Source organism: Pipistrellus kuhlii, unplaced genomic scaffold (assembly GCF_014108245.1).
Source record: "Pipistrellus kuhlii isolate mPipKuh1 unplaced genomic scaffold, mPipKuh1.p scaffold_m20_p_9, whole genome shotgun sequence".
NCBI lineage: Eukaryota > Metazoa > Chordata > Mammalia > Chiroptera > Vespertilionidae > Pipistrellus > Pipistrellus kuhlii.
Window position 1 is genome coordinate 45533978 of NW_023425595.1, and position 14016 is coordinate 45547993.

The following is a 14016-nucleotide window of genomic DNA, read 5'->3' on the forward strand; positions in this document are numbered from 1 at the left end:
AACACTCCAAACATCAAATCAGTCAGTATTGTTCCAGAAACACCTCACTGACAGTGACAAATGCTTTGTCCCACAACCATTGGGTTCTAGCCTGCTGGTGATTTCTCATCCCAACTTACTCCACCACAGATGATCCTGTAAGCTAGATCTTTGTAATAAATCTGTACATGGATCTATATTACTGGTTCTGCTTCTGGGGTTGATAGATAAATCCTTCTTCACTGCTGTGACAGTCTTGACCATAAATCTTGTGGTCCATTGGCAAAGAATTCTTATCTGGGAAATATTAGGCCCTGCCCAGTATGGTTCAGTTGGCTGGGCATCATTCCATGCACCAAAAGGTTTCTGATTTCATTCACAGATGTGCCAGTGTTTCTGGCTCAATATCAGGTAGGGGGTGTGGAGGAGCCAGCCAGGAAATGTTTCTCTCTCTCCTGCTCTGCCTTCCTTTCTTTTTGAAAATCAATAAAAAAATATATTTTAAAACAGAAAATATTAGATAGCCCCTTCCCAAATTTCCTTCCTTTATTTCATTTTCATATAAAAACTCATAGATATAGCATACCAAGAAAAATACTGACAGTCCTTCCTCTTTATTTGCAAGTTCTATAGTTGCAAATTTGCTTATTTACTAAAACTTATTTGTAGTCCTATAATTAATACTCATGGTGTTTTCTTAGCCATTCTTGGACTAGGACTGAGAAGGAGAAATTTGAGTTCTGACAGTTGAAAGTTTCAAACAGAATTTGAATTAAGAGAAGCTCATACAGTAAGTGTCTTTTTCAGGGTATATTATGCCAAGTTTTTGGCATTTTGGTGCTGTTTGTTGGTGACATCACTGTTTGAAATGACCCCCAGCCTTAGTATCAAAGCACTTGGCTATGTTTTATGGAGAAAATGTATCTGTTAGATAAGCATCCTTAAAGAATGAGCTCTAGAGTTGTTGGCCATGAATTAAATATTAATATATACATAATGTATAATAACTAAGATGTCTTTAAACCAAGGTTATGTACTTCTAACAAATGGATGGAAATGCTATGACCAGAGGCTGGAAGGAGATTAACTCTGCATTTCCACAGGGAATAATGCTTCAGTACTTGTAATAAAGTGTTTGTGCCACTTTGTAGAACATGAATGAGATTTTTACTATGTGTATAATATCATCTGTCACTTTAGAAATGAAGTAATTTGTTTTTAGAATGCAATGAAGAATCTACGCTTATATAGATAATAAAACTAATAGATTATCCAATACAACAATGAGCAATTTAATAAAGAGATTATTTATAGAGAAGAAAAAGAACAAAAAAATCAAGAAAAGGTGCTAATATTGATTAATAATGGGAAGAAAGAAATTGGAATCAAAAGAATTATGTTTTATGCATGAGATTGACAAACTTTTGTAAATTTGATAATAATTCCCAAGTATTGGATAATTTATGATTTCTCTTAGGAGTTGCAAAGGGACAGCATTGGGATTTTTAGGGAGTGTTCCCTATTGGTTTGGCTTTGTGGATAGAATGTTGGCCCATGGAATGAAGGTCCTGGGTTTAATTCTGATCAAGAGCATGTACCTCTGTTGCAGACTCCATCGCTGGCACTGTTCTGGGCATGTGCATGAGGCAACCAATCAATGGGTTTCTCTCACATCCATGTTCTCTCTCTAAAAATCAATGGAAAAATATCCTGGGGTGAGGATTAAGGAAACAAAACAAAATAAAAGATGCTTCTAAGAGAAAAAAATAAAATAAATGAAAAGTCAACTCCTAGTAATGTGACAGTAAAGTTTGTAGCTGTGAATGATTAAATATATTTTAGTTTAAAATTAATCTACTTTTAAAAGTTAAAAAGGAACAAGAAAAATGTTTATTTAAACTTTTAGCCTATATTTTTATACCAGAAATATGGATTATAGAACATTATGTAGAATAGTACTTATAGAACATTCACTTTACTGTTGTAGTAATAATATATGTACATTTTAAAAATATTTCAGTTCAGAGTTTAAACAAAAGTTAATTTAATCCTTGAGAATTCAAAAAAGGCCAATTTCTTTCATAATTTCTTTTCTAATAAATCTCCATTGGTTCAATTTGTGTTTGTTTGTTTCTTTATTTGTTTGTTTTAAAGGAGAGAGCAGGTTTTTTTGAGCTTCTCTCTCAAGTCATTTTATAGAACAATTTTGGCCATCTTCTCAGATTCATTGGCTAAATAGATTTGTGGGATAAATTTCACACTTCCGCATTTACTAACAAGTTATTTAAAAGAAGAATGGGTACAATTCTGATTATTTAAAACAATTAAAACCAATAATAAATGCTATATCTCACGTCCTATATAAATGGATACTTGCACACATTTGTATTTGGATAAGTACTGGGAACTGAATGTGCAAGATTGTGTGAGTCATCTAGTGCTAACCTTATCTGTGGTAAAGCCCAAGGACTCTTTCTAAGATCCAGATTTTCATCTGTGTCATGACATAAATAGTTTGTTTGCTTTAGTGAGTATTGCAAAGAGAAAAACATATGGACATCACTACCCTCATATAACTGTTCAGAATCCTCTCACCAACCCAGGCCCAGAAATGAACTGTTTCTAATTCTTCCCAGAAACATGGATCCAAGCATCTTGCAAATCTTTCAGAATGAACTCATCTGCCTCGATTGCAGGAACTACTTCTTAGACCCCATCACCACAGACAATGGGCACAGCATTTGCAGGCCCTGTTTCTACCTCAACTGGCCGGACAGTACAGTTATTGTTTACGGTTCTGAATGTCAGGAAGAAATACAGAATTTATTTCTGAGAAACTTTGGCACAAATGTCACCCTCAAGGAAATTGTTCTCGTTGTCCGACGAGCCCATCTGAGGCAATTCCTGTGCTCTAGGGACAATAGGTGTGGGATACACATGGAGGCAAAGCAGATCTTCTGTGAGGACCAGAGGAGCCTGCTCTGTTTGCACTGCTCTACCTCTCAGGAGCATGAGGCTCACAGACACTGTTCAGTAGAAGAGGAAGTTGAGCAACTCAGGGTAAGTGATGCCCCCGAGGACCCACTTCTATAAAGTGGCTATGAAATTCCTGTGAGTCTGTTTCCTTGAGGATGGGATTACTCCATCCAGGTGTTCCTTTGAGAATTTCTGCCTTGGACTTCCTTAATGTAAAACCTCCCAGTTTTCACAAATATGTGATGTAAACAAGGGAACTCTATGATTTTCAATGGCTCTGATTTATCACTCTGGGGGCTCTCATTTTATGAGGGCTAAATGTTACATTATCCTTTTCATTAGATCTAATTAACCCATCTTTTGCAGGAGAAACTCCTCAGGACAATGTCCTCTTTATGGGAGAATTACTGTAAAAGTAACAGAAAGCTGAATGTGGAAACTGTCACTTACAGATCCTGGGAGGTTGGTATTTGCATTTCTCCAACCTGCAGCATGAACTTGGGGTAGTTGGATGAGTAACTTTGAAATAGTAACTTCCTCTGAAACTATAGTATTTTCGGGGATTCAACAAGAAAAGGGTATTTTCCCTCCATAGACAGATAGTTGGGCTTTTAGTCAGGGTTTCTAACAAAATGACAGCTGACACACAAAGCATGCTGGTTTGTTCCAAGGATTAACGATATTTATCACTTCTACACCAAGAACCACAACAGATTGGGCCATTTCACAGTGTTCCATATGTGGAGGGCGGGGGTAAATTCTGGGCTTAGGAGACATTTGGCAGCCATTGAAAATTTAAGTGAAGCATCTGAGGCAGTATAAACATTAATGTGAATACTGTTGGAAAAGTAATATTTGAAAACAGATGGAAAATTTCAGAGAGAATATCTAATATCTAATCCAATCCAGGGAAACTCTGAACTTATACCAAGTAATTAAATTTAAATCTATATTTATAAACAAATAAGAAACTGAAAGACCGAACAACCAAATGACTGGTCGTCCTGTGGCTATCAGGCCCACTGACCACCAAAAGGAAGATGCTTAATGTAGGAGCTGCCTGCTGGTGGTCATTGTGCTCCTATAGACAATCTCCTGTGGCTGGCCAGCCTCCCGAGGTCTTTCTCCCTGGCTGGCCGTTCAACCTCCTGTAGTCCCTACCCCCAGTTGATCAACAACCTGTGGTTCCTCCCCAAATCCAAGCGGACCCCCATAATCAACCTTGATGGGAAGGTGGTTGCCAACCTCCCACAGTTCCTCCCACCTACTGGCCAGCTCCCCTGATTGGCCCCTTTCACTAGCCAGGCCTAGGGACCCCACCCATGCATTAATTCATGAGCCTCTAGTAATATATAATATCTGAGGAGAAAAATGACAAGATATAAGGGATATACATAAATATGCATATGTTTGAGTTCTAAATAGGATCAATCATCAGAGAAGACCTCACTGAAAATTTCACCTTATGAAAAAGATCTCTGAAAAGGATGGCAAATGTAGGGGCATGTAGAGAGAGTATTCTAGATGGAGAAAATAGCATAGGTGAATATATTGGGAACACTTGAAAAGCCATACAAATCAGAGGGGGCATCAGAGTGAAAAATAAAGAGAATGAAAGGAACTAAAATCAAAGAGATAATGGGATTCAGATTGTCAATGAAACCTCCTCAGGATAGGATTAAGCTGGATGAAATGCAAGGGATAAGCATATCAGTCTGAGGTCACAGCATGAAAAAGGTGTTGAAGTAATCTCCAAATTTCAGGAATCGGACTAAACAGAGAATCCCTAATCCAATTAATATAAATTTAAACTGCATGTTTTATAAATGAACTGTGTTGCCTTCTCACACATGTTGCCTGGAAGATAGAAATCACACATTTGGTGTTTTTTTTTTTTTTTTTTTTTAAATGATTATCTTATCAAAGGCTTCATTATGAATGAATTGGATATAATTGGTGTTTAAAAATATATGGAAGAGGAATGAGAAAATGTGAATCCTGAGACTAGACAAGATTGAGGGGTAAAGTTAAATATAATTGATCTTTATAAGGCGATGAGATTCAGTAGGAGATGAATGAAAGGGTTCATGTTTTGACTAACTCCATGTCATTGCAGATTTATGTAAACTCAAAGAGGGAAGGGATCAGAGCGGAATATGATAATTTGCCTCCATCTCGCTATATGGAAGAGCTACATTATATAGAGATATTGCAAAGGGAAGGCAAGGAGATTTTTTACCAACTCAAGGATAGTGAAGCCAGGATGGCACACAAGACGGAGCTTTTAAGAGGAATGTATACAGAGCTGAAGGAAATGTGCCATAAACCAGGTGTAGAGCTGCTCCTGGTAAGAAATCAGAGGTGGGGTGTTGAACATTCATGTGCACTGGCATTCCTTCAGCAGAAATCCATCTCCTCTTTTATGTCATTTATTTCCATAAACCTGTTTTCTTTTACTTTGTTGGGAGGGTATTGCTCCTCAAAGGAACTCCGCAAAATAAAGATCCAGATCCCTCCTACATTATCCATAAGAAACAAAACTCTGTGAGATGGTAAAAAAATCCTGAGTTAGATTCCCCCTCTAAAAGTCAATGATATATTTTTGGCTTTGTGAAAGGCACAAAATGGTAGGGGGGGGTGGTATTGATATTGAGGCTAATTATAGGCATGGCAATATGGGGAGATTTGGGGTTCTACACTTGCATTGCTGTCATTTTGGGTGCACCCAAATTAGAAATAGAAAAGACACTGATACTTAATCATGGCTATAGGAGCACACAGGGACTCCCCAGCCTTCCCCCTTCCCCCCTTTAGCTGCCCATGGAAAGTCTCCAGGAATCAGTGTCCAGCAGAACATGAGTTTAGGGCAATATGGTAAACAAGAGGGAGTAAATAGCAGAGTAAGGAAATAATGACTTCTGGCACTATCTCAAAATTTCCCACCAGGGTGCTGGAGGGACTGAGCAAAAAATAAATAAGAGAAAGAGCAAAAAATAAGATAAAATAATCTCCCACTGGACCTAGTGGAAGAGTCATTGGTAAAAAGCACTAAACATTTCTATTTTTCTCCACAGAATTTTGGAGACATATTGCACAGGTGAGTCTGTACCTTGATACCAGCTGGTGCTCTTTCAGTTTTTACAGACATCAGGCAGGATATGCTAAAGTGAAGGCAGAACTTACTGGGATCTTGTTTGAATTTTTTCCCTGTATCTATCTTCCCGTCTCCAACTGCATGTTTCTTTTCATTGCAATACTGAGTGATTGCATTCAGCAGTTTCTATGGACAAATTGCAAAGAACACCCCCCCCCCAAAAAAAAAAAAAACTGAATTAAGGAAACTCCTCCATTCCCAATATCTTTTTTTAGTTCTCAAAATCCTACATATATGAAGGAGAAGATGCTAAGTTTTCTGAGGGATGAGAAAGTCAAATATCAATACCTTAGAGACAGAGCTAGTGGAATCTGAGGTGCTAGGGTAGAGGAAGACGTGGTGGTTTGTTGTTCTATTCATAGAAGTTGACAGTCCTGAAAAACAGATGAAACAAATTCTCTAAGAGAATGATGTGAGGCCCTTAGAACCTTTTTCCACCAGAAAGCAGATTCCCCTGCTTGGGAAAAATTTCACAGCCTCTATGTTGAGAGTGTGCACTAGGCCAACTAGTCTTCAGAGAACCCCATCATTTCCAGGTGGAGAGCATGTCAGTGGGATCCAGAATTTCCCTCTTGAAGATCCTCAAGGACCTAAGAGACTCAGGATCTTTACAAATTCCTGGACAAGATGAGAAAGGGTTAGAATGAATTCTGGTTCAAATGGACTTTCCATTAGACTTGAAAATTAAGGAACTATGAAGAAGAATTATTTGGCAAAGTGGATTTATTTAAGTCTACTAATTATTCAAATTAATGGATTTAAATAATTCTATTGAAGTATCTTATACATGAAAATAGTGGTTTTGTTTATTGACTGTAAACAGTATCTTCCTCTTCCTTCTTGCAGGAGTGAGGCAGTGTGTGAGCACATGCCCCAGCCTGTGAAAGCAGAGCTCACTGCAGTGACCATCTCAGGGATGATTGCAAGGTTCGAATTGTTCAAAGGTAAGTGCAGGCCCATGGGAAATATTCCCATTATCTATCATGTGTTGTTAGGACCATGCAGATAATCTGCCCTCTATTACTGTGTTTCCCTGAAAATAAGATATCCTCCGAAAATAAGACCTACTTACAGGTTTCCTTCTGAGTGAAATATAAGGCATCCCCCCGAAAATAAGGCCTCCCTAGGCTAAACATGAGAGATTTGGTCCACTGATTCTGAAAGAAATGAAGTCACAAGAAATTCACCAGGAAATTCAGGAATTGGATAGTTATGATGATGTTCCAGAAGATGATGACATGATTGTCATTGAATAAATGAGTAAATTCTTGATACTGTAGGATTCACAGTTTGTCTGGTTTGCGTTGACAACTACCGTATTACTGTACCATATACAGGTAATAAATTTCCTTTATTTTCATTTAACAATAAATGTGTACTGTATTCTTCATGGAAAAATAAGACATCCGCTGAAAATAAGACCTAGCGCATCTTTGGGAGCAAAAATTAATATAAGACACTGTCTTATTTTCAGGGAAACAGGGTATTAGTGTGTACTATTTTCAAACATAAGTAGATCATTTGGCTGTATAATCATTTCGTAAGGGATCATGTCTTTACAGTCACCTTCATAATACTAAGCATGAAAGGTAGTGAAAAACAGAAATATGATTCAGACTCATAAATAGTGAGTTTCCTACATGTAAAGGAATTATGTCAGAAATGAGCAGTATAATAAATGGAATAATGTTCAGATTTAAGGTTAATTATCTATTTTTATGAGCAAAACTGTACATTTATTCTTTTTAAAAAAATAAATCTTTATTGTTCAGATTATTACAGGTGTTCCTCCTTTTTTTATCCCCATAGCTTCCCTCCACCCGATTTCCCACCCCATCCCACCCCATGTCCTTACCCCCCACTACTGTCTTCATCCATAGGTTTAAGACTTTTGTCCAATCTTTTCCCGAACCCCTCAGACCCCTGCCCCCCTGAGAACTGTCAGTCCACTCCCTTTATATGTCCATGATTTCCTTATTTTCACCAGTCCATTCTTTTCTTCAGACTTTTTATTCACTTAATTTTTAGATTCACTTGTTGGTAGGTATGTATTTGTTGTCTTTTTGTTGTTCATGATTTTTATCTTTACCTTTTTCTTCTTCCTCTTCTTAAAGAATATCCTTCAGCATTTCATGTAATCCTGGTTTGGTGGTGATGAACTGCTTTAGCTTTTTCTTGTCTGTGAAGCTCTTTGTCTGACCTTCAATTCTGAATGATAGCTTTGCTGGGTAGAGCAATCTTGGTTGTAGGTTCTTGCTGTTCATCACTTTGAATCTTTCTTGCCACTCCCTTCTGGCTTGCATAGTTTCTGTTGAGAAATCAGCTGATATTCGTGTGGGTACTCTTTTGTAGGTAACTAACTGTTATTCTCTTCCTGCTTTCAAGATTCTCTTTGTCTTTTGCCCTTGTCATTTTAATTATGATGTGTCTTGTTGTGGTCCTCTTTGGATTTCTCTTGTTTAGGATTCTGTGCATTTCCTGTCCTTGTAAGTCTATTTCTTTCACCAGGTGGGGGAAGTTTTCTGTCATTATTTCTTCTACTAGGTTTTCAATATTTTGCTCTCTCTCTTCTTCTAGAACTCCAAAAAATCGGATATTGGTATGCTTAAAGTTGTCCAGAGGCTCCTTACATTATCTTCCTATTTTTGGATCCATTTTTCTTTTTGTTTTTCTGGTTGGGTGTTTTTTGTTTCCTCATATTTCAGATCTTTGGTTTGATTCTTGGGATACATTGATTTAGAGTTGAGTTTCTGTAAATTCTTTATTTCATACTATGTATTCATAATTTCTGTCTGGTCCTTTTCCTTTTTTTTTCCCCCCCCCATTCTTATTAAGGTCCTTGAAGGTGTCATCAAGTTTCTCAGCAGTTTTTAGAAGGTTCTTGAGTAACCTTATAAATGTGGTTCTGAACTCCATGTTGTCCTGTAGTTTGCTTTCCTCCATTGTCCCCTTTCAGGGTATGCCTCTGTGTCTCTGCATTTTGGCTGCTTCCCTGAGTTAATGGAGCGGCTTTGTGTGGTAGGTGACACACAGGGGCCAGTAGCTCAGCCTTCCCAATCACCCGAGGTAGTCAGTCTTGGAACACCCCTTTGTGGGCTGAGTGAAAAGTCTTGGTATAGTTAAGCCTTGATTGCTATTGGTACTCTGGGAGGAATTGTCCTCTAGGCCAATTGGCTGTGGGGACCCGCTGTGTTTATAATGGAAGAACTGCTGCACTGGAGACAAGCTTATGGTGCAGGACTTGTTTCAGTGGGACTTTGGTGCTCACTGAGTCTGCCTCTTGAATGTGTCAATTATGGATGTGAGGAATTGAAATCTGTGTCTTACCCTGACCACTAGGTACACTGGCTTCTGGATCTCCAATGGGGTGCAGGACAGCTACTGTCTGAGGTCACCCTGCAGGAACTACAGCAAGATCTACAGTCCTCTCCTCCCTGCTTGGGATTTGTATATTATGGAGCTGTCTGAACTGGCTTGGAAGTTCTTAGCAATAGTGAAGGCCATTCATATGCAAAAGCCACTGCTTGGAGCTTGGGTGTGTTTGTAGATTGTGTGGGGCAGAATCTCGGGGCATCATTAAGCTAGGGAGTGGCAAACAGCAATGGCTGGCAGTGAGATGTCCTGCACCTCCGACTGTGTCTCTGAGTCCAGCACAGGAAACAATTATTCCTCTGTGCAGCTCTGCAAACCAGCCACCCTCACTTTCTGATCTGATGGCAGACAGTCTAGCTTCTCCCTGGAGAAGTTCGGGTCTCGTGTGTCTCTTTCGGGTTGAAGAAAGCAATGCCTGCCGCCAGCCGGGATCTACCACTAGCCCATGTTGTGCGCCCCCATACCTCCATTTTTCAGCTTTTTTGCACTGAATGTTCCCCTCTCTTTTTGCATGGTTGTAGAACTTTCACTCAGCCAGCTTTCCCATGGCTCTGGTTAATGGATATTTTGTCTTTTAGTTGTAGTTTTGAAATTGTTGTGCACAACTGCAGTGTAGGTGTGTTTACCTATGCCGCCATATTGGGTTCCCCTTCATGTCTTGGTTGGAGGGTGCGCTTTAATGGACTTACATTTATTCTTCATATATAATTTTCAAATGTTTACAACAGTTTTTTTGTAGACATATAGCATACTGGATCTTATTTGGTTTCCTTGTATTTTTCCCTCCAATGGCCATATAATGTAAAGATTTGAATTAATATGTAAGAGTTAACAGAAGACTTGTTGATGGTAGACATTCTGAGAGGTGTGACATGGTACCTCATTGATGTTTTAATTTGTATCTCTCACGTGATTAGTGGCTTTGAGCATGTCTTTTGGATTTCTGAATATCCTCTTTTGAAAAGTGTCTATTTAGGTCCTTTGCCCTTTCTTGATTGGATTGCTTATCTTCCTTTTGTTAAGTTGTATGAGTTCCCTGTAAATGTTAGAGATTAAACCCTTATCAGAGATAACATTGGCAAAATGTGTTCTCCAATGCAGTGGGCTTTCTTGTTTTGTTGATGATTTCTTTTGCTGTGCAGAAACATTATTTTGATGTAGTCACATTGTTTATTTTCTTTTTAGTTTCCATTACCTTGGAGCTGTATCCATAAAGATATTGCTATGGCAAATGTCTGCTATTTTGATGCCTGTGACTTCTCAAATTTTTTATCCATTTTGAGTTTATTTTTGTGTATGGTGTAAGCTGGTGGTCTAGTTTCATTTTTTGCAAGTATCTATCCAGTACGCTGCTGTAAAAAGAAGGAATTCTTTTTTTTTTTTAAACAAGGATTTAAAATATATATGTATATATTATTGATTTTTTTACAGAAAGGAAGAGAGAGGGACAGAGTCAGAAACATCGATGAGAGAGAGTCATTGAGCAGCTGCCTCTTGCACACCCCCTACTGGGTTTGGGCCCACAACCAAGGTACATGACCTTGACCAGAATCGAACTCAGGACCTTTCAATCTGAAGGCTGATGCTCTATCCACTGAGCCAAAGTGGTTTCAGCAAAAGAAGAAATACTTAACATTTGCAACAGCATGGAAGAAACTGTAGAGCATTATGCTAAGTGAAGTAAGCCAGTCAGTGAAAGATAAACACCACATGATCTCACTCATATGTGTAATATAAACAATATTATAAACTGTTGAACAAAAATAGATAGAGGCAAAGAAGCATTGAACAGATTGCCAAACTACAGGGGGAAGGTAGGGAAGGGTTAGGGGGGTAAGAAATCAACTGAAGGACTTGTAAACATGCATATGAGCATAATTAGTAGACATAAGCTACTGGGGAAGGGGGTGAGGGCAAGTATGAGGGTGGGTAGGGGAGGTCAATGAGGAACAAAAAGGAGATATATGTACGACTATTTGTAATACATTAAACAATAAATTTGAAAAAAGAGTTAACAGAAGAATCCTATCTAATAAAAGAGTAATATGCAAAGTGACCATCACTCCAACACACAAGATGGCTACCCCCATGTGGACACAAGATGGCCACCTTAATATGGCTGGCAGGGGAGGGCAGTTGTGGGCAATCAGACCAGCAGGGGAGGACATTTTGGGGGGACCAGGCCTGCAGGAAGGTCTGGTAATATATAAAATGACCATCACTCCAACACACATGATGGCCGCTCATGTGTGGTCAAACTTGGCTGCCCCCATGTGGACACAGATGGCCACCACAAGATGGCTAGCAGAGGAGGGGAGTTAGGGGTGACCAGGCTTGCAGGGAGGTCAGTTGGAGGGGACCAGACCTGTAGGGGAAGGCAGTTAGGGGTAACCAAGCTGGGAAGGGAGGGTAGTTATGGGTGACCAGATCAGAAGGGGAAGACAGTTGGGGGAAAGAAGGCCTGCAGGGAAGGACAGTTAGGGGCTACCAGGTAGGCAGGGGAGGGCAGTTAGTGACCAAGCCAGCAAGGGAGGTGAGTTAGGGGCAATCAGGCCAAGAGAGTAGCAGTTAGTCATCAATCAGACTGGCAGGGGAGTTGTTAGGGGGTGATCAGGCAGGCAGGCAAGTGGTTGGGAGCCAGCAGTCCTGGATTATGAAAGGGATGTCTGGCTGCCCATTTAGGCCTGATCCCTCGAGGGGTCCCAAAGTGGAGAATGTGCAGGCTGGGCTGAATGAATTTCATATACCAGGCCTCTAGTTATTTTTATGAACAACAAAGTAAAAACACACCAAAATTCAATTTACTCATAACTGAAGAGTTACATGTTAAATCTCAAAATGCTGATAGCCCAGAGTCAGGACAGAGGACAGAGGGACTGGTGAGGGGTTTTTCAAACACCCTATTAAAATGGACATAAATTGGATTTTAATTAATTTATCTAAAAAAATGTTCGACTTATGCCAAATCAGTACATCCCTTCCAAAATGATGATGTGATTATTTAGAAGAAATGTTCCTCTGATTCTAATTTTTTACAATGGAAAACAATTCAAAGAATATTAGCATTGGCCATTTGCTATGAAAAGTGAACTTGGAGACATGAGTCTTTTTGTTCTTAATCCTCACCCAAGGAAACATACACAATTTTTTTTTTAATTGACTGAAGAGCGGCATGGAGAGGAATAGTGAGATAGAAACATCAGTGATGAGAGAAAATTATTGATCAGCTGCCTCCTGCATGCCTCCTATTGGGAATCAAGCCCAGAACCCAGACATGTGCCCTGACCAGCAATGGAACCTTGACCTCCTAGTTCATATGTCAAGACTCAAACACTGAGTCACATGGGCTGAGCTAAGTATATTTTTTTACATTAATTTTTAAAGACAGTAGAAGGGAGGGAGGGGCGAGAGAGGGACACCATGTACCCAGGCAGATGCAGGTGCAGGGGATGGAACCTGCAATCCAGGATGTGCCCTGGACTTAAATCAAACCTTTTATTCTAAGTTGGTGAGCCAACACTCTGACCACTGAGTCACACTACCCAGGGTGAGATGAGTCTTATATTTTACTCTACACATTTGAATTTTTTAAAAAATGTCCAAATTTCTGTTAGGGATCTGTTTGTTCTACACATGTATAGGTCCTTTATTAAATGTGACAACCAACATAGCTCATGTTAATGAGACCTCATAATAAAGCAACATCTTGAAAGAGCAAATTTGCCTCAGGACTTTTATCTGCAATGTGTCCACATGATTATTTTTTTTCTTTTTGCAGAGATTGTTATCCTACGGCATGCAAGAACTCACGGTCATGTCTTCCTAGATGGAAGTTTGATAAGCCTGGATGTTGGATGTGGCCCTCTAGATGAACTGTGTATCACCTCACAATATGAGTGTTTTCTTAACTGGGGTGTTCAGACTTTTACCATTGGGAGACATTACTGGGAGATAGATGTGGGAGACACTTGGAATTGGGCTGTAGGAGTCTGCTGTGATGAGTTGGTACAGAAGCATATACATTTCCATAAGGCATTTTATCTTCTTGGCTGTGCTAAAACGGACATGCACCACAGTGTCTTCACCACCTCCCCACCTGTACTGCAATATGTGCCCAAACCTATTGGCCAAGTAGGGGTATTCCTGGATTATGAAGGTAGAAGTGTGACCTTTGTAAACGTAGCACAAAGTTCCCTTATATGTAGAATCTCCTATTGCTCTTTCTCTCTCTGTCTCAGGCCTGTCTTTTGCTGCAGTCACTTCAATTAGAAATAACATTAGGAATTTTTCAAATATTCTGGGGAACTCCAATATCTATGGAAGGCCTTTTCCTGGTCACTATCAAATAAGACAAATATGTACATGTTTTTGTTTCTAATTTCCTTTTATGTCATGAATACCTATTTACTGTATTATTAAATATGATAACCTACAAAACATATGTATTGGTTTGTGCTTGATTCAGTTTAGGAAATCATCATCCATGATGCATTTGTTTTATTGTGAACTGTCAGGAAGATAACTAGAGCTGACAA

General features: G+C 39.2%; 1 protein-coding gene across 1 annotated transcript in view; it reads left to right on the plus strand.

Annotated features, from left to right (window-relative positions):
- The first annotated feature begins 2619 nt into the window (after positions 1-2619).
- LOC118712538 (putative tripartite motif-containing protein 49B) overlaps positions 2620-14016 on the plus strand; it is a 19388-nt gene continuing 7991 nt past the window's right edge. The window contains exons 1-5 of the mRNA XM_045578149.1: positions 2620-3039; positions 5072-5302; positions 6030-6052; positions 6956-7053; positions 13260-13486. Coding sequence (XP_045434105.1) covers positions 2620-3039; positions 5072-5302; positions 6030-6052; positions 6956-7053; positions 13260-13486 — 999 coding nt within the window. The remainder of the gene's footprint in view (positions 3040-5071; positions 5303-6029; positions 6053-6955; positions 7054-13259; positions 13487-14016) is intronic.